Source organism: Mustela lutreola, chromosome 9 (assembly GCF_030435805.1).
Source record: "Mustela lutreola isolate mMusLut2 chromosome 9, mMusLut2.pri, whole genome shotgun sequence".
NCBI lineage: Eukaryota > Metazoa > Chordata > Mammalia > Carnivora > Mustelidae > Mustela > Mustela lutreola.
The window spans coordinates 86,822,861-86,843,680 of record NC_081298.1 but is presented as its reverse complement, the minus strand read 5'-3'; the positions used below and the strand labels follow the sequence as shown (position 1 = coordinate 86,843,680).

The window sequence follows — 20,820 nt, the reverse complement described above, 5'->3', positions numbered from 1 at the left end:
GAGTCCCAACTCGGTATCATAAGCAAGTATAGAAGGGTGTATTTGGAACTGAGAGAGAATAATTTAATAAATGGAACACATTCATGCTTGCTTTATATAAAACCTAAATAGATTCATATGAAATTTTGTTTTTATGTATCTGATTAACAACAGTTCTAAAACCACTTTTTACTCACTGGTTTCTTTTTTCATCTGAAATATGAAATGGTATAGGTAGTTTTTTTTTTTTTTTTTAAGATTTTGACAGAGACACAGCGAGAGAGGGAACATAAGCAGGAGTGGGAGAGGGAGGGAAAAGCCCACCCAGCAGAGAGCCTGATGAAGGGCTCCATTCCAGGACCCTGGGATCATGACCTGAGCCAAAGGCACACGCTTATCAACTGAGCCACCCAGGTGCCCTGATATGGGTAGTTTTATGTTACAAATCCAAATAAGTATTTGAGTACCCATGAAGAGCACTAGACTAGGCCCTGAGAAATTTAGGATATTGTCTATTATGTACAATGAATTAAGTACAAGAATGAAAAGATAGAGGTCTCTGTCCTGATGAATTTTGGAAAAAAAGACTAATTTTTTGAACAATACTGTTTCTAGTTATAAGCTTAGATCGAGAACATTCCCACTAGCATACATTTCTGTGGCATTTACCAGTTATGAAATGTAAATTATTCCTTATCTACTATATGGTAATACATCAAGGGAAGATTACTTTTCCTTTCATCATGAAAAATGATTGTTGTAATTTCATCAAATGGCTTTAAACTGGTAATAGTATTTCTGCAACCTACTTAACAGATAATGTTAAAATTACATTAGCCACAAAGTATGAACTAACCTTCAAGATATAAAAACTGTTGAGTATTTAATAGCCTAATGTAGGTAATGTTTAAAAATATATTCTCGAGTAGATGGATTCATTATCAAGGCGATTTTCCTATCCTATTTAAATAGAAGAGAGGGGTGCCTGGGTGGCTCAGTCAGTTAAGATCCTGACTTTGGCTCAGGTCATGACCTCAGGGTTGTGAGATCGAGCCCTGTGAGGGGCTCTGCACCAGGCGTGGAGCCTGCTTCTTGAGTTTCTCTCACTCTCCTTCTGTCCTTCATCCTGCTCCCTCTTAAAAAAAAAAAAAAATAAAAAAATTGAATAGAAGAGAATTATCCTTTACTTTTTTTTTTTCTTTTTTAAAGATTTTATTTATTTATTTGACAGAGAGAAATCACAAGTAGTTGGAGAGGCAGGCAGAGAGAGAGAGAGGAGGAAGCAGGCTCCCTGCCAAGCAGAGAGTCCCATGCGGGACTTGATCCCAGGACCCTGAGATCATGACCTGAGCCGAAGGCAGCAGCTTAACCCACTGAGCCACCCAGGCGCCCCTATCCTTTACTTTTTAACATTTTCTGTCTTTACTACCTTCCTCTAGTTTAAAAAAAAAAAAAAACCCAAGCTGGGAAACATGCAAGTTTGCTTTTTGAAGAGCGATGAAATGTTAGCTGAAGTAAGAGTCTGAGTCATCTTCATTTGAATATATATTTTATTTAGGATGCGGCACTAACAGCATGATGATAAACTGTCACAAATTTATACCAAGAAGCACACAATCTTTCAAATGTGGTGTTTTTCACAAGTAATTTAAGTTTAACATTATTGTTATTTGGTACTAGAATCAAAGACGACATTTAGATTCTTCAGCTTTAGAGCCTTTAGTAACATCAAAATGATTGTCTAGTCAGGCAGAAGAAAGAAATTCAAAAGCAGTTTCTTTTTCTTCTGCCAGTTCCTTTGCAGTCAGGTCCATCTTCTCACGTGAGAAATCATTAATAATGAGACCTTCAACAATCTTCCAGGTCTTATTCTGTTTAGAAATAATTGCATATAAAAGATTTACAATTAAATTAGAACTGATCTTCCAGCAAGCAACAACTCAGACTGAACTTAAAGCTACAGGAGTATCTGTTTATAAAGACTGATTTAAAGAAATCAAAATCCAGATCTTAACAGATAATTCTGATAAAAGTTCAACACTTAAAAAGTAAGGTACTATTGATAGATATACAGTATTAGAGTCATGATAACAAAGTATGTAATATCAAAAGTTGAATCTTGCTTTCCAGATTGAATCTTTTAGTAACCCGAAGTTGTGCTTTACAGAATTTTGAAGTTGAGAAAAATGTCTAATTTAGTAAAGGAAGAACTTCCTAAATTATACCAGTATTAATAAAAACATGCAACTACTTTCTCAGAATGGGACAGAGGGAAATAACCCCAAAATACTTTACCTTGATTGTAACAGGGAAGGAATACAGCAAATCATCAGGAACACCATAGGAATTGCCATCAGAGATAATGCCCATGGACACAAATTCTCCCTGAAAATAAGAATCAATATTTTATATTCTTGGGGTGCTTAGGGATTAGTTTATGCAACCAAATGACACATGAATTAAAAAAACTAAACCTGGTGATGCTTTCTTACCACGTGTGTAACTTCAATACTGTATAGATAGGGAAGCATCACCAGGCACATCCCTGACAGGGTAACTTTTATGGGTATTATCTCACTCTACTCTCCTAATCCCTGTAAAGTAAGCCAGAGAAACATAATCCTCATTTTATAAATGAGGAAGCTCTGGCCCATTATAAGTTTTAAGAAAAACAAACAAACAAAAAACCACCCCCCCACCCCACGTCCACCAGGTGTAACTACGTGTTTTCCAGTTCTCTCATCTAATCCTTAACAACCCTAAGGGGAATGCCACATAAAAGATAACCAAAGGTTAATTAACTTTCCCAAGATTATTCAGCTCATAGGCAGCTGATCTGGGATATAAACCTAACCTGCTTAACTGCAAGGTTATGTTCTTTTCATATCACAGCATCAGAGGACAAAAATCAAAGAGTGGCGTGTGCAAATCACAGAGTCCTCACCTCTGGGGTTCCAAACCAGATGTCTCTGACATGGTCACAGATGGCTTTTGCAGCAGACATTGCACTGGAGAGCTTTCGAGCTTTGATGACAGCAGCACCACGCTGCTGCACAGTCTGGTTGGGGACAGGCAGAGACAGCATTACTTGATCATGAAAGGACAATTTTCATCACTACCAAACTAACCCTGGAGTGAGAGACCGCAGCTACAGTTTAATGTATTCCCCTCCCAAAATCATACAATTACCCAGCATGGGCCTTACCAACCTATTTCAGTTACAAGTGTGTCTTTTTGAAAAAAGAAAACTACAAATTCACATAGGAAGTTTACTACACTCCAACAGAGAAATGGATCTCTTTATAAAGATTAACTGGAGGACTAGAAGGAACTCTAGTTTTTTCCCCACTTTAGCAACCAATCTTGACCGCCACACAGCAAATCAGATAGGATCATGACTGGCTCTGCATGTTGTCATCAGAAAAACTGTGAAAGGCCTGCTCTCCTTGAGAAACATGCTGCCAAATGGAGAGACACTTGGGGTCAGTAATGGGGTGTCTCTCTCCAGAGTTCTTTATGCTTGGCTGTTAGGAGATTTTTCTTACGGTGATGAATTCTCCCTTGAGCCAGCTGTCATCTTTCAGAGCGTCATAAACACCAACTTCCTTTCCTTGCAGTTTCACCTTAGCGTGGCTGACATCTGGGTACTGAGTTGAGGAATGGTTTCCCCAGATAATGACATTCTTTACATCATCAGAAGTCACACCAAGTTTAAGAGCAATCTAGTGAAATAGAAAACAAATGCATTACTAAGACAAATGCTTTTTATTTCAAACTGTGCCTGTCTGACAAACATCTTTAAAGGCCTCTGAAACTTCAAGAGAACCCACAAGTTTTATCTATCTGTATTAAAAAAAAAAAAGAAAGAAATATTGCTTGGTAATTTCGTCAAAGCTTAGCAGTATAAACAAAATGTGAACCTGAAACATTACAGGCTAGAATATTTAAGAGCAGAGAGCATCCTACAGTTTATGATGAACTTATCAGTACAGGGGGTTTATTAAACACAAAATGCCAACATAAAACACCAAGCAAGAGCTTAAGAATATATAGATGTGACCTTTGTTTTGTTGTATTTACTTGGAGATGTCTCCTCAGCACTTCTGAGCAATCAGGTTCAAGTATGGGAATTTCTCCATATTTAGGTGAAATTTTTTTTACCACATACCTAAATCAAGTGATCTTAAAAATGGAATTTTAGAGTTGAAAGAGGCTCAGATTACTAAAAGTATAGTTGTCTTCAATTTACAGATTAGGAAACCAAAGGAAAGAGTTTAAATAAAATACTAAAATGATACCAAATATGACAGTTTCTAGCTATAGGTTTAAAAAGCATTTAAGAAGACACGTGGCTGGCTTAGTTGGGGGAGCATGTGACGCTTGACCTCGGAGTCCTGAGTTCGAGCCCCATGTTAGGTGTAGAGATTACTTAAAAACAAATTTTAAAAATGTAAAAAGCAAACAAATAAAAATCACTTTAAGATCCTGCATGCCGGAGCGCTTGGGTGGCTCAGTGGGTTAAGCCTCTGCCTTCGTCTCGGGTCATGATCTCAGGGTCCAGGGACTGAGTCCCACATTGGGCTCTCTGCTCAGCGGGGAGCCTGCTCCCCGCCCCCACCTTCTCTGCCTGCCTCTCTGCCTACTTGTGATCTCTGTCAAATAAATAAACAAAATCTTAAAAAAAAAAAAAAAAAATCCTGCATGCCTTGCAGTTACATGACTATCAATTATATAGTCTAGTACACTATCCACAGATAAAGTTCGAAAATTATGTTTTGAAAGATATAAATAGGGTGTCTGGGTGGCTCAGTGGGTTGAACCTCTGCCTTCAGCTCAGATCATGGTCTCGGGGTCCTGGGATCAAGCCCTGCATTGGGCTTCCTGCTCGGTGGGGAGCCTGCTTTCCCCCTCTCTCTGCCTGCTCTCTGCCTACTTGTGATCTCTCTCTCTGTCAAATATATAAATAAAGTATTAAAAAAAAAGATATAAATGATCAAAATCAGTTCACTTATTTTGTTATTCACCTAAAAAGGGAATGTGCAAAAAGAAATTACGGTTAGTTGTATGCATAATTTGTTCTTAGATAGCAGAACTGTGATGAACCAGAAGGGTATGTTTTAGAAAATTTTTTTTATGATTTTATGAGCTGATGTGTCAGTGTATCGTTGTGGGTGATTTTTCCTTCTTTTATATTATGGTAAAAATGGGAGAAAAAAATAGCTGCACCAGAGTTCACTGTTTTTGCATGAAAAAAGTCAGTCTCAAAAGGTCTCTTACTCACTACATGATTCTATTTTTTTAAAAATTTTTTATTTTTTATAACATGATTCTATTTTTGTGACATTCTCAAAATGACCAAATTAATTAAGATGAAGAACAGATAAATGGTTGTTAGAGCTCAGGAATGGAGAGGGAGTGCATAACTATAATGAGGCAGCATTAGGAGGTTCTCTTATGGGTCATCAAACAGTTCTGTATCTTCACTGTGGTGATTATAGTAATCTACGTATGTGATTAAAGACAAAGAAATGAATGTATAAACTGTAGAAATCTGAGTGAATCTATTAACAGTGTTGTGTGTAGTTTAGTCAATTTCCTAGTTTTAAGAAAGCTCTATAGACATGGAACATGTTACTGATGGGGGAAGTGAGTTTATGGGGACATGGGATTCTCTGTACTATTTAACTTCTTCTGAGTTTATAATTACAACAAAATAAAAAGTAAAAACAAAACAGCAACCAACCAAACAAAAAGGATACTGATGAAAAAGGCCAATACCTGAAATGTTCGCAGTGACTTGAGTCATCTTTATACCAATTTACTCAGTCAAGTAAGAATCCAATTGTGTTTACTTTCACTATGACCCTAATGTTGAGACTTCTTAAATCCTAGAATAGTTAAATGATTTTAATTCTCTTAAAATCAGTTTTTGATATTTAAAATCACTTCTCAGCTAAACCCTGCTTCATCTAGAGTTCTGTAAGTATTACGGCTATTTACCATTTAGTCTCACAAATTAGCTGGACACTTGGTTTCTAGAGAATCCAGCAACCCATCTGCTTAGTGGTGCAGGCACAGTGGTGTGCTGTGAAGTACCATTTTCTGTGTGTGCCATGACCTTCAAGGACTTGGGAAGAATTGCCCTTACTTCTATTTAGCTAGTATCACAGAGAAAACGGAAAATTTACCCAAGGCAAGTAACCCAAGATGTCTATTACCAAGAACTTAGAACCTGTAATTTTGCTGAATGTCAGTCCTAATTTTGCTGGATGTCAGTCCAAAGTATGATGAAGCTACAGGAAACTCCTTACTTTCTTTGTCCTGCTGCCTGCTTCCCCTTTTTATTTATTCTATTTTATTTTATTTATCCACTCAGCTAATTTACTTCTGAATGGATAGCAAAGTCAATACTTTGCAGATGCAGTCTCTGAATTTCATTCATATTAGAGCTAGTCTAAATTAACATGTATCCAGGATTCCACTTCCTTGCTCCCTTCGACCTTTCACGTCTAACATGTAGTTCTGTTAAACAGTTTTGGACTAATTCTCCAGCCCAGTAATTCCTCCTGCTCTTCCGCACCCCCATACCAGCTATTAGTTTTATTGCCAAAATACCCTGTTGGCATTCATATGCAGCTCTGGTTTACAAATATACAGGGGGATTCTGCAGGTGATAAACAGTCACTAGGCAGCTAGGTCTTCTGATTTCCAAAATAAATTATGTAAGGCTAGCAACATTCATGTAAGAAATTAAGTCTTTGAGCTTGTTATTTTTCTCACTGGATGAACAACTCCTACAGGAAGAAGAAACTGCTTTTTCAAAAACTTGCCAAAAGTTCTCACTATGCCAGACCGACATACTGGAACATATGCCAAGTTAAAGTCTAACAAGACTACTACTTCTCTCTTTCCTCTCTCAGACTTTTGCCCTTACAGGGAGAACTGTTTTGGGCACTGGGACAAAGTGTCACTTAGTAGTACCTCTGGAAGCAGAATTTTCCAGTGCCTGCCTTCACCAATGCCTCAGTTGAAACAGCAAAAACCAAGTTTTTCAGTGGAGTCATTTTACCTCTTTTCCGTTGTTGCAAGTAAGTTACCATCTGGCCATCTAGAACCTACAAATGTACCACCTAAAACCATCTTTTCCTTCATGACTGTTTTGTAGTACACAATCTCCTGCTTCCACTTATTCAAATGAACTCCCATTCTTTCTACCCGCCTCAACTTTAGTTAAAAAGTAAGGAAAAAGACCCAGTTCACAGCCTAAAGCCCCACAGGAAAGATCTACAACCTAACAGATTATCTAACGACCTTCTAAATTAATGGAATTTTCAAGGAGATATATGAGGTGTGGTTCTTCTCAACTCTTAGTTATAGGCCTCTTAAGTAACACTGCTGGGGCGCCTGGGTGGCTTAGTGGGTTAAAGCCTCTGCCTTCGGCTCAGGTCATGATCTTGGGGTCCTGGGATCAAGCCCCGCATCGGGCTCTCTGCTCAGTGGGGAGCCTGCTTCCCTTCACCTTTCTCTCTGCCTGCCCCTCTGCCTACTTGTGATCTGTCAAATAAAGTCTTAAAAAAAATAATACTGCTAATAAAAATCATTACTACTAAATACAGCCAATCTTTATTGAGTTTTATTATGTGACAGGTACCATAAAAGAACTTAACTTAGATCTTATCTTATTTAATCCACATAACTTCCCTTTGAGGTAGAAGTATTATCCCATTTTATACCTTGAATACACTTCCTCAAGGTCACAGAGCCAGTAAGTGAACTTAGGCCACACAATCTCTTTATGTAAGAACACACCTAAGGGTTTTGGAGTCAGGCAAATCTAGCTGGCTTCATCATTTACTAGCTATATGACTATGATCCCAGACCATTCGGGGCTTCTGGTTTCTGTGTATAAAACAGAGATAATGACCTATCTCATATAGGTATTAGAAAAATGAAATGATAAGTTACACACAGAGCATTCAGCTTAGGGTAGAGGCTTAACAAAATGTCAATTCTTTTCTCTGTTACTGGGTAACTCCAAAGCTGGAAGATGATCAATTCTCAGTTTAAAGCAGTGGTTTTTCAATTTAGACCTCACACCATCTTTTGATAAAATGTTTTCTTCAAACTAAACAAAACTGTCTTCTTTAGAAGAAAAAGGACTGAATTCAAAGACCTATCTAATAGTGATGACCTGTGGATGAGGAGGTATGGCCAGAAAGTTGCTAGGGAAAAAGGAAAGAAGTTATGTCCAAGAAACTAGAACTCTGTTATGGCTTTCAGGGGCACTGGGATCATCTAGACCCGAGAAAGCCTAGGAAACCAGCACAAATGATCAGAGGTGGCGCCTCATTTTTCGAAGAGCTACTGGTCACTGACCCTTTGGCACTTTTATCTAAAACTCCAAGGGGTAAGGAAACTTGAGAACAATTAAAATTTAGTTTCTAAATAGTTCAAAGTAGAATGTTTTATGGAAACATGTAGAACATTAAAAAGATATAAAAATAAAATTAAATATAAAATTAAACATTAAAAAATATGAATCTGCTGGGTTAGCTATAGGGAAAAAGGAAGCAGAATCACACAAAACACAAAAAGCTCAAATCTTTTTTATAATGTTCTATATATCTGGAAAAAATAAACTATGTATTGTCCTATTAATTATACTAATAACCAATTTTTTTTTTTTTGTTAAAGGTAGGCTCTATGCACAGCATGGAGCTCCAGGGAGGGTCTAAACTCATAACCCTGATGAGATCAAGACCTGAACTAAAATCAAGAGTTAGAGATTTAAATGACTGAACCACCCAGGCGCCCCTAATGACTGTTTTTTTTTTAAACCCCTGTAGCAAGAGGACATTAGGAACAGTATTTTGGCATAGTTAGCAAATGAACTATAGTTGAGAAAATTAAGTAAAAGTTCAGCCTCCTTAAGAGTCTAGATGCAAAGACTTCCTAACAAATTAGAATAGCTTTCTACTTGGGGGCCTTGGATGGCTCAGTGGGTTAAGCCTCTGCCTTTGGCTTGGGTCATGATCCCAGGGTCCTGGTATCAAGCCCTGAATTGGGAGCCTGCTTCCCCCACTCTCTCTGCCTGCCTCTCTGCCTGCTTGTGATCTCTCTCTGTCAAATAAATAAATAAAAATCTTAAAAATAAAGAATAGCTTCCTACTAAACAAAAACAAAAAAGTAAGCATTAGCTACTTCAAAAGTGTGAGAAAAAGGTTTTAAAGCTGAAAATTCAAGATTTTAAAAGGTGTTTTTCTACCTGAGCTTTAGCTCGGTTGTGATCCAGACGAGTCAAGCAACTGAAGTTCTCCTTGGGAATGGATGGTGCCGACTTGGCAGCAGTCAGGCAGTTGGTATTGGCTGGGTTCCCCACCACGATGACCTAGGATATATGGGAGGCACAGTGAAGTTACACATCATAAATTGATGAACTAAACTATCTTAGAATATGACTGATAAATGTGTAACATATAGCCTTTGTATCAAGTTTGTATGAGCTAAGTATAGTTACCACTATAGTTTCCATAGTATTTCCACTCCACTGCTGGTGTCTGGTGTGATTACTGAAACATGTCTTTCTTTAATAAAGCTACCAACATGTACACAAGTTGCTTTCCAGGTTGCAGCATGCAAGACCAAAGGTACATATCTATCCATTTTGTTTTGTGCCAGAACAGAGACAGAGCATTTATCTCTTTACCACACACGACACACAAACACGCAATCAAAGGCTCTGAGAGAACAATTCATTCATAAAATTTTCCTTCTCATAAAACCAGTCCAAGAAAGAAATTTGACTTGAGCAGTTTAACTTTAGGACAGTAATTTATTTTTATTAATTAGAGGAAATTTTTAATCTTGCCTAATCCTAAGAATTAACTGGGGTTTGCTAGAATACAGATTACCAAGTCCTATCCACTCTCTACCTTTTGAATCAATCATTAGCAGAAAGTACTTCAGGCTACTTTTTTTTTTTAACTGGGGAAGTACAGGATATACTATATTATAATACAGTATAGGAAGATGTCCACATGTACTTAACCTTTTAAGTTTTAGATTCTTTAATAAAACTATAAACTTACTGGGAAATAATGTCAAACTTACTGAAAAGCTGTGAGCTTATTACAAAAACTATCTCCCACATCCTCTTTACCCAGATTTCCTAATTTTTTCCATTTCTCTCCCTCTACACACACACAGTACCCTTAGTCTTTCTGGCCCATTGGAGAACAAGCTAAAGATCTGATACTCTAATGCCCCCAGTGTCAGTAAATATTTTTCCAAAAAGGACACTTAGCTGAGGGGTGATTATAGTGCAAGCAGCACAGCTCTAAGCAGCCTGGATCAGCCCAAACAATGCTGTCATTTTTTATTAAGAGACCCATGAATTTCTACTCATTTCTACTATTTTCTGTTAATGATTACAGAAAATAAAAGTACGCTATTTAAGATGAATTCTACAGGAAGCAAAAATTCAGGTATGTATAAAATATTGTAACAGAACATTGTAACTGGCAACTTTAAAATCTTAAACATTTTCTTTTACCTTTGTTTAAAGTCAGGACTGGGAAGAATAAGTCTAACAAAATCAGTAAAACCTCTAACCAACAAGCCTTTTTGCTTACTTATTTGGTAAAAAGAGGCCTTATTGTAATATTAAGTAAGGCAAATTCAGAAACTAAAGTAGCTTCCACACAAAGAGAAGAGGAAGTAATACCAACCAACTCCTCAAAAGACAAGTATATCAAATATCTCTGGATTAAGAAAAATCTGAGCATTTCAGAAGTCACCATCTCAATGCTGAGAACACAGCTTACAGCCATCTCTCCCTATCATCATACACACCAATCCAAACATCTGAACAAATATTCCCATGCATCAAAAAGGCACCAGAAGGTTCTGTGCCTTCTCTATAGGACTGTAAATTAACAGTAAATTTCCGTATCACAGTAATGGACAAAATATTTTTGAGAACCTCTAAATAAAGATTTCTACATTATTAAAAAAAAAACTCAGAAAAGGAGAGCTTATCAAGTAAAACTCTATCTGTATTTACTGACCGCTGCAGAAAAGTAATGGGGGAGAAAGCAAGTAATTTTGTCTTTACTTAAATGCTAAAAAAAGAAATTTCAAATGCTGATAATAGAAACCCCATAAAATACTGTATTGGTCACCTTAACTGACTTCTTGGCATACTTCTCCAAGGCTGCACCCTGGCATTTGAAGATTTTCACATTTGCTTTAAGTAAATCTTTCCTCTCCATGCCATCCCTTCTTGGCATGGAGCCCACAAGAATGGCCACATCCAGGTCTTGGAAGGCAACATCTTCTTTATCTGTTGCAATGACATCTGTGAACAGGGCAATAAATATGCAGAGCTACTGAAACACCAAAGTCTGAGGTTTTCTTTTTCACACTCAACCTAGCCAGTAATTCTTTCACTTTGTAGCAAATGTTTACTTTACATATCACAATGATAAAAGTTTCAGGGCCCTAAGAAAGGAAAAGTTATATAATCAACAAACATAATAAAATGTAAATTAATTTTGCTTTTCCTATTTCAGTAATCATTTCAAGTTTGAAAACTCTATAGCTTTTGTTCTATGATCAGGTATGATGCAAAACACAATATAAACTTTCAACTCTGTGCAACATTTGTTATTCAAACCAACTACCAATAACATGATAGGAGAAATTAATTTACCTAACCTTTAAGTTGTGATTACTTTAAGATCTAAGATATCAATCACAGATTCAAAATAATCTTTATTGAGGAGCTTCATGCCAGGAATAACACTACAAATTTTGTTGTATCAAATTTATTCTTAGTATTTTATATAGACAAAGAGGTTTAAGGAGGTTAATCTGCCATCAAAAAGCAGTGAACCGGACGCCTGGGTGGCTCAGTGGGTTAAGCCGCTGCCTTCGGCTCGGGTCATGATCTCAGGGTCCTGGGATCGAGGCCCGCATCGGGCTCTCTGCTCAGCAGGGAGCCTGCTTCCCTCTCTCTCTCTCTGCCTGCCTCTCCATCTACTTGTGATTTCTCTCTGTCAAGTAAATAAATAAAATCTTTAAAAAAAAAAAAAAAAAAAAAAGCAGTGAACCTGTAATTCCAGCCCAGGCTGGTCAAGAGGTCAACCACTATTCCCTGTGCTAGCCCAGTAAATATATACTACTTACTCTTTGATTAAAGAACATAAATCATCACTCCCCTTTACTGACCGTATTAAAAATGCCATGATCAGTACTATAGACTGAATGTTTCTGTCCCTCACAAAATTCAGGTTGAAACCTAATCCCCAATGTGATGGTATTATAAGGCAGGGCCTGTGGAAGATGATTAGGTTATAAAGGTAGATCCCCTCATGAATAGGATTAATGGCCTTCTACAAGAGGTCTCAGAGAGATTCTTCACCCCTTCTGTCTTGAGGACACAGGAAGAAGATGGAACCAGGAAATGGTCTCTCACCAGAATGTGAATATGCCTTAGTCTTGATTTCCTAACCTCCAGAACTATGAGAATTAAATTTTTGTGGTTTATAAGCAACTCAGTCTATGGTATTTTTGTTATAGTAGCCCAAATGGACTAAGCCAACCAGGATTCAGCATTGTCATTGGTAAGTTTTTAGGAGAGTCAAACTGTGTTACAGTAAGGCTGCTGTAGAGCCCCCAGCAGGTATACAAAGAAACACCAGTTGGTAAGGGGAATCTTCTTCCCAGCCATGAATACTTATTTGCAGACTCTACACTCCCTGTCATATTCACAGCTGACTAAAGACAAGCTGACTGTAACCCGAACCCATTAGGGAGCAAAAGAACTCAGCAGAGAAAGGAATAAAAATGTGACAATGCAATAAAGCTGATTCAGAAATAGAGGGTGAGTTGTATGTCTACTATACTTCAGTTTAAAAAAAGAAAGAGAGCATGAGGAAAGGGAGCCAGCAGAATAGCTTGGCAGGGCAAAGCACTCTCTTATATAACTATGCACCCAAATGATTCAGACAAGAGAGTACCCCTTTGTAAATGTTTATTGAATGGACATATGAATTAAACATTTTTTTTTTTTTTTTAGATTTATTCACCTATTATCTTAGAGAGAAAGAGAGAAAGTGAGATCCACAAACATGCAATATGTGGGGGGAGGATAGAGGGAGAAGGAAAGATTGAGAGACTCCTGTTGAGGGTGGTCTGATGCAGAACTCCGAACCATGATCCAAGTTGAAACCAAGAAGAGGTGGACACTTGACCCACTGTGTCACCCAGGCACCCCTCTGAGCATTGGATGTGTATATATTTTGCTTGTGCAAACTTGGGAGAGCATTATTAATTAATCCTTACTAAAAAAAAAAAAATGATAATAATGAAGGGATACCTAAAGAAAAATATTCAAATTAGTTTACAAGTTGACCTAACATTTGAATGAAGCCGTCAATCAAATTTAAGACTTCTATCTTACATTTGTGTAATATTTCAATGATTCCTAAAGGCTCTTAGCAGAACCCTCATGGACTTTTTCAAACTATGCAGCATATGACTAGGACAATTTATGCTGTATCTCAATCTGATGACCGGCTGTGGGTTAGGACTATATGTGAGGGACCAAACAATTTCTAGCCTCAGGGTAACATATAAGTCTGGAAGACATCATTTAGAGCTGCATAATTTAGGCATTGCTACTGCTTTTTAAATACATTTCAAAACACAATGCAGACAATCTCAAGTGTATAACCTTTATGCAACATTATCCTTAATTAGTAAGGTAAATTATAAGAATGCTGGAAAAAGCATCGTCTCTTAACTGACATTGGTTACTTCTTGCTTTTACCCTTACTTATTCTTGGTATACATCTTACCAAATAATTGTAGCTCAAAAAACAACAAAAAACACTTTTCTGAAATAGTTTCTAATTGAGAGGCTAGTTAAAAATCTAAATCTGTTTTTTGAAAGACATAAAATACTATAAAATCCTTTTATCCTCCACCCCCCCCAACTCACCTTTCAGGAGGGGAAGGGCACAGTCTTGCAGTTCCATTAGGACACCATCTAGGACACCCATCATGGGTGTGATATCCAACAGCACAAGAATTATTGGCTGCCAAGTAAATAGTAAGGACAACATCTGTCAGTGTAGGTTATTCATTTAGTCACAAAAAAGTCCTCTTGTAAATTTTAGTTCACGGAAAGCTAAATATTATCTGACATGAGGGATGAACTTAATATCTATGGGTGAAGAGAAGGAATAAATGCACACTTAAGAAAGGGTTTTAGTGGAATAAGGGAGTAAGAAAAGGGGGTGTCATTATACTTAAAAAAAAAAAAAGAACAGGGGGCGTCTCTTTAAACTGGAAAGCAGATCTGCCTTCTGACTATTTTGGGTCTAAAGACCATTTATCAATAAGTTAGTGCTAATTCAGCGACTTTCTCTCCCACATGACTCTCCCTACCCTAGTAGTTACTGTTACTAGGGAAAATTTTCCAGAGACCACTATCTGATGGCTGAACCAAGTCAACTAAATAAAGTATGAAGAATGGTTAATACGCAAAGCATTTTCAATGGCTGGAGGGGTACATACAAATAAGATACCAGCTTATATTTATAGCAGTGTGCCCCGTATAATTATTGGGATAACCCATCCCTTTTGTCATTAAAATATTTCTTTGAAACTAAATATAGGGTTTATTGATATTATTCTTATTTTGATTTGCAGTTCATAGATAGTTCTCCTACCTGGTCTTTACCAAAGACAGATCCATTTCCAATACTGTACAGCAGGGAATATGCAATTTGACCCGCTGCTCCAGTCACAAGGACTCTGATTGGTTCAGACTGTAATGAAAGAAACGCATTAATTAACATCTTATTTTAAAATGCTATTTTGCCCTAAAGACATTCAGGATTTTCTCCATACTTCAGAAGTTTATGTAAAATTTTAAAGTCTCTTCACATTTGGCTTAGTGGAAGATAAACTTATTCCGGGCTTGTCCCAGTAAATACAGCATGCACAAATCAGCTGAGCAACTTCTGGAACATGTGTCCTTTGGCTAGATATTTATGCAGTGTTACTTAACTCTCATGTTATCCTGGAGTTACTTACAAAATCTTATCCATCTCGTCAAAGCTATTTTGCCACTGAAATAGGCCCAAAAGAATTGATGTGCCTTATATGGTGATACAAACTCTGGCAGCAACTAGAACCTCATAAATCCTCTTATGCAAATCCCCCCACTCCCCATCTGCTAAAATAGAATCCCTCACACCAGGAAGACAAGTGACAGTGGTTAGTTAAAATTTTCCACTTACAATGAGTCAGAAGTTTTAATAAAACTACTAATAATGATTTGACTTGACTACCTGAAGGAGGAAAAATAAGTCTGTATTTTTTATTTAAGGAGAAAGATAAGCTAGAGAATACTGGATTATTATAAATTTTACCACTAAATAACTATTATGACAATATAGGGACTTTTGACAACCTGATTCCAAAAGAAAAGTAATTTTAAAAGAGAGGAAGTACAAAGAGCATAATAGTTGTAACAGAAATTGTTTTATAGACCTCAACAGACCCTGAACAAAATACAGACATATGGACACAAATAATAACTAATATTCAAAGTGATGATCCGGAGTCACTAAAAAAAAGCAGCTCAGATAATTAAAAAGACAGAAATATTTATATTAAAAAGAGCTGAACAAAAATGTTTGGAAACTTAATGGATACATTAGATGTACAAATCTGAACAAGGTGGACTGTTCCTTTCCTTGACAATACTGTGTAAATGGACTTTCACGGAGTCACCTCTATTGTTACCTGCACGAGAGAAGTGGTCCACTGAAATGAATGGGGCAGAAGTCTTTGATTTCTTTATATTTACAATTTCCTTTTCCAGGTGAGTCATGTCTTTGGGATGGAAGGAGACTATGTGCTATGACCTCCCAATCCTAACCTCTGAAGGTCAGAAGTATTTAGCAATTTGACACCCAGAGAAATCAAAGGAAAAAACTCTAAGGAAAGAAGTGCCAACTGCCGTAGAGAAATGAATCTGTATGTAGAAGACTATGTATGTATTTCTTCCTTACAGATGAGTGACCAGGATGTGAGTGCAAAAAAGGAGAAAACTACGGAGAGTTTACTCCCTGACCTTCTGAGTCTCTTCCCCATTTTCTTTTCCAACTTTTCCCCTAGGCCTTCATACCCCTAACAAGACAAAATACAGTAATTCCCCAAATAAACCTCCCCCCCGCCAAGACAGTCTTATGTTCCAAACAGATGTCAGGTTTATAAGGAATGCTAAAGTTATCATATATGGTTATTTTTCATCATATGGCCTTTACATGTTTTTAATTCTGTCATTTTCCCCTCTTCCCTTGGAGTAGGTGAGAAAAAGGGAATAGAGGAAGAATTTCTAAATTCTGTATTTTTAAATTCTAATTTCTAAATTCTAAAGAATTTCTTTTTAGAATGCAAGCTCCTTAAGGACAGGGGCTTTGTCTGTTTTATTTACTACTGTATTCCAACTGCCTACAACAATGCCTGCCACATAGCTGGAGCTCAAATACTTGATGAAGGAATGGCTGGATCTTGTAAAATCACTACCCCAAACCTGGAAATGTAAAAGAGTTGTTTGGGGGGCGCCTGGGTGGCTCAGAGGGTTGAGCCTCTTGCCTTCGGCTCAGGTCATGATCTCAGGGTCTTGGGATCGAGCCCCGCATCGGGCTCTCTGCTCAGCAGGAAGCCTGCTTCCCTTCCTCTCTCTCTGCCTGCTGCTCTGCCTGCTTGTGATCTCTCTCTGTCAAATAAATAAATAAAATCTTAAAAAAAAAAAAAAAAAGAGTTGTTTGGAAGCAAACCTAACATGCTCTAAAAAACTGTTTAAGATAATTTATTCATATATACTTGCATTGAGAGGGTTGGAAACTTAGTGATCACAATAATTCTAGCTATAGTTAGGAAAATTATGTCCTAGTTCTTTTTTTTTTTTTTTTTAAAGATTTTATTTATTTGACAGAGAGAAATCACAAGTAGATGGAGAGGCAGGCAGAGAGAGAGAGAGGGAAGCAGGCTCTCTGCTCAGCAGAGAGCCCGATGCGGGACTCGATCCCAGGACTCTGAGATCATGACCTGAGCTGAAGGCAGCAGCTTAACCCACTGAGCCACCCAGGCGCCCGACTGGATCTTGTAAAATCACTACCCCAAACCTGGAAATGTAAAAGAGTTGTTTGGGGGGCGCCTGGGTGGCTCAGAGGGTTGAGCCTCTGCCTTCGGCTCAGGTCATGATCTCAGGGTCTTGGGATCGAGCCCCGCATCGGGCTCTCTGCTCAGCAGGAAGCCTGCTTCCCTTCCTCTCTCTCTGCCTGCCTCTCTGCCTGCTTGTGATCTCTCTCTGTCAAATAAATAAATAAAATCTTAAAAAAAAAAAAAAAAAAAAAAAGAGTTGTTTGGAAGCAAACCTAACATGCTCTAAAAAACTGTTTAAGATAATTTATTCATATATACTTGCATTGAGAGGGTTGGAAACTTAGTGATCACAATAATTCTAGCTATAGTTAGGAAAATTATGTCCTAGTTCTAATGATATAGTTTTATTAATCAATTGATAAACTGTTATCTTACTTCATTCATTAAACCATACACTACTGGATCTCTATTATGTACCTTGTACTATTTCAAGCCAGATAATCCATTAGTGAACTATATGCAGGAAACAAGAAGATAGCCCAATTTTCTAAAACAGAGGTCTAGAGAGGTGGTAGAGTATAGTAGAGAGATAGCCTCTAGAGCTGGATGTTCTGGGTTCAAATCCTGGCTTTACAACCCATCAGCTGTGTGCTTTTCACAAGTTAGTTAATTGCTGTATTCAGTTTCCTCACAGTAAAGTGGAGACAATGATAGCAGCCACCTAACAAATAAGGTAGTTGTACAGATTGAGAGTTAACATAAAAAGCATTAAGAACAGTATGTTGCCAATACTAGAATTATAGATCTCTGTCACCACAGAATTTTCCTCTAAGGATTCTTCTACCCTGTGGTGTTCTACTTATATGTCTGTTACTCTCTACTAGACTGTGAACCACCACTGCCTTGCTATGAGGGCAGTCTGCCTTTGCCTCAAATTTGTGCTCCATTACAGTGTTCAACAAGTATTTGCTGAATAAAAGGGTTAAGAAAACTATAAACACATGCTACTTGAACATAAAGCAAGCCAAAATAAGAAATAAGGGGGAAGAGTATAACGATCTGTAAAGATTACAGGTAGATGGTTAGAACACAATAATGTAGTCAATCTTAGGTTTAGCTGCTAAAAAAAAAAAATGTGCTCCCAGTATCACAGTCTTCAGTGAAGTGCTTGTGGCCAGCTAATGAAGAGCTGCTAATTCCATCTCAGCAGTTTCCTTCTTCTAGATCTATGAACAAGTTATTTTCACAGGTAATTCTACTTACTAAAAGTAGGATGAAGCCTAGTATATGCCTGAATGTTTGATTATGAAATGGGAAAAGATGAGCCTATTTGGTTCTTTTTTGCTCTTTGCAACATTGCAGTAGAATAACAGGAGGGTGGGAGATTCCTGCTGACTTTCTACAATGTTACAGTGTGAAGACAGGTTACTATTCTTTGCTTAGATATCTGGGCAGTCTGCCAAGATCCAAAGGAGGAATGTCTCTGCTCTTGGCAAGGCTCTAATGACCTTCCTGCAGATTCAGACTGCCTTGCGCATGTGCTCAAGTCTCAGTTGTAAAGCTTGAATATAAGTGTTCTTTCTGTTATTCTACAGAAAAACCCCACGTATTCCTTTTTTTACTTTATAATTTACATATATTTCCGTAATATAAAAAAGAAACTATCATTCAGATTCGTTCATACAGTTAATCCCTGGTGTCCTTCCCTATTTCCTCTTTAAAAAAAAAAAAAAAAAAAAAAACCCGCTTTGAACAGCTTACAAAAGATGACTCTTTTTAAACTCAGTGATTGTTCACATGGTCTCCTGAGGAGGCAAGGAGATTCTCAGTCACCTGAGAGGGCTGTCAGTTTCAGTAAACTGACAGGAGTGTTCTTTCTTAGGGACATCGGTGTTATCTGGTGCCCAAGTGACCTTCCAAGGGTGAGACCTGTCTTTATCTACTGTGTTGCAAAACAACAAAAGAATGGGGGCCCAGGATTCTCCCTGTGACCTTGCGAAAATCATTTAATGTCACTGGGCTAACTTTTAAAATTAGAGTAAATAATTTCCAAATTCCCTTCTAATTCTAGAATTCCAATATAATGAATTACAGGGAATAAAGCTATCAGGTAATATAAATGCTGATAAAATACTTTGGTTTGTATTTGCAATATGAATTTGTATGTTCCTCCAGAACCTCAGCTACAGAAAATAAAATTTCAAAATGACTTGGTAATTGTCTGTATTGTACAGTATGGTATGACGGAAAGAGCTGTAAGGCTCTTGGGAGCAAACTGCTGTATGACCTTGAGGAAATCGTTCTCTCTGGGTTTCAATAATGTCAATTTTAATATATGAAGTAGGAGGAAATTCATCAAAATGATCTTTAAGGTCCCATCCAGTTCCAAAATTATGAAGTCTCAGGTTCTCTGTTACCTCTGCATTCTTGCTAAGTTTCTTAAGTCAGAGACCACTGAAATCATTTAAATTATAGGTAGGAAACTGAGGCTTAACATTGACTGAGAATTAGTAGCTGTCCCCACTGGCTCCTTATAAAGGTGGAGGAGGCAGTGATACCCTTGCCTTAAAAATATGTCTTTCCAGGTTCTGGAAATTTCCAATTCATTCAAACATTTCCCCATAATCCCCACCTATCTCAGTATTTTGAGATAACGGGGAAGAAAAACTTCAACTATAAATAAAAGTACTACAGAAATTTGTCTGGTGTCAAATTTCACCTTCAAACACCATGCAGATTATTCATACGTCAGAGTTCCCTCACCAGCCTCCCCCCACCTTTCAGGAGAGACAAGATGTCTAGGTATCCTGACCTTCACAAGATGGTTACATTGTGTAACATTAAGAGAAGTGGCTCTAGAATTCATAACCTACAAATCAACAAAGAACATCTGCACTAGTTATTTGGCTAGTGATGCCATCACTGCAACACATTCTGTCATTACAAAAGGACATCAATGAACAGGTTTTAAATAACATTTTATGAAATCAGATATGGCGGAAACACGGCTCTTGAAAATGTCGATCGCAGTCTGAAGTACCTGGTAAGCACAATCTATAAGGGCCTTCTGCTTTCAAGGGGTTTGTGACAAAAGCCCTTAAAAATACCGTTGACTCAATTAAAAAAAAAAAAAAAAAGTTAGGACCCAACACCCCCGCCTCCCCAGTCAAACGTTATCATCCTTATCAAACCCTGGTATCGTGCTTTGGAGAAAACCTGCAGCTTATTTTGCACCCACGCTATGCAGCAGGACTGAGATCAAACCTCTCCAAGGACAAATTTCTCCAGAGCCCTCGTAAGAGCTCCCCAGGTGGAAACCAACCCCTTCCCAATTACTGGGTCACTACGACAGTCCCCAAAAGATGAGTCGGGTTTTTCCAAAGGGCTCGAAAGACAGTGCTTTGCACAGCCGCCCCCGCCCCACAAATCCTTCAAATGCAGGAAACCCCACACAGGGGCGCTTAGGTCAGGGGTAAGTAGGATCTAGGGGCTAACACTCACCATGATTAAGAAGAGCGCGAACAATTCCAGCACCTGTAAAAAGAGCCTCAGGGAATCGGGTCACCTCTACTGCGGAATTGACTTGGGGAGGGCGAACGCTCTTAGAAAGAAAAGGTTCTTCTCCCAACCGCAGCGCCCTCTGGGAGCTGTAGTTTA

The 20,820-nt window shown here is 37.8% G+C and overlaps 2 protein-coding genes across 3 annotated transcripts in view; one reads left to right on the top strand and one right to left on the bottom strand.

Annotated features, from left to right (window-relative positions):
• Positions 1–20,820, top strand: part of WDPCP (WD repeat containing planar cell polarity effector) — a 573,555-nt gene that overhangs the window by 17,778 nt on the left and 534,957 nt on the right. The window lies entirely within an intron of this gene.
• Positions 1,512–20,809, bottom strand: MDH1 (malate dehydrogenase 1). Its single transcript, XM_059187812.1, has 9 exons — positions 20,665–20,809; positions 14,715–14,813; positions 13,982–14,078; positions 11,160–11,335; positions 9,245–9,367; positions 3,525–3,701; positions 2,924–3,037; positions 2,275–2,364; positions 1,512–1,850 (listed from the first exon to the last, which is right to left on the bottom strand). The coding sequence occupies exons 1-9, from the start codon at positions 20,665–20,667 to the stop codon at positions 1,725–1,727; spliced, it is 1,005 nt and encodes a 334-aa protein (XP_059043795.1). The 5' UTR covers positions 20,668–20,809; the 3' UTR covers positions 1,512–1,724.

Excerpts from the sequence above, each read along its gene's own strand:
- MDH1 (XM_059187812.1), bottom strand. Across the intron at positions 11,336-13,981 it reads TGCCCTTCCCCTCCTGAAAG|ATGTCATTGCAACAGATAAA; the intron begins GTGAGTTGGGGG and ends CCCTGTTCACAG. Across the intron at positions 1,851-2,274 it reads CCTTCCCTGTTACAATCAAG|AATAAGACCTGGAAGATTGT; the intron begins GTAAAGTATTTT and ends ATTTCTAAACAG.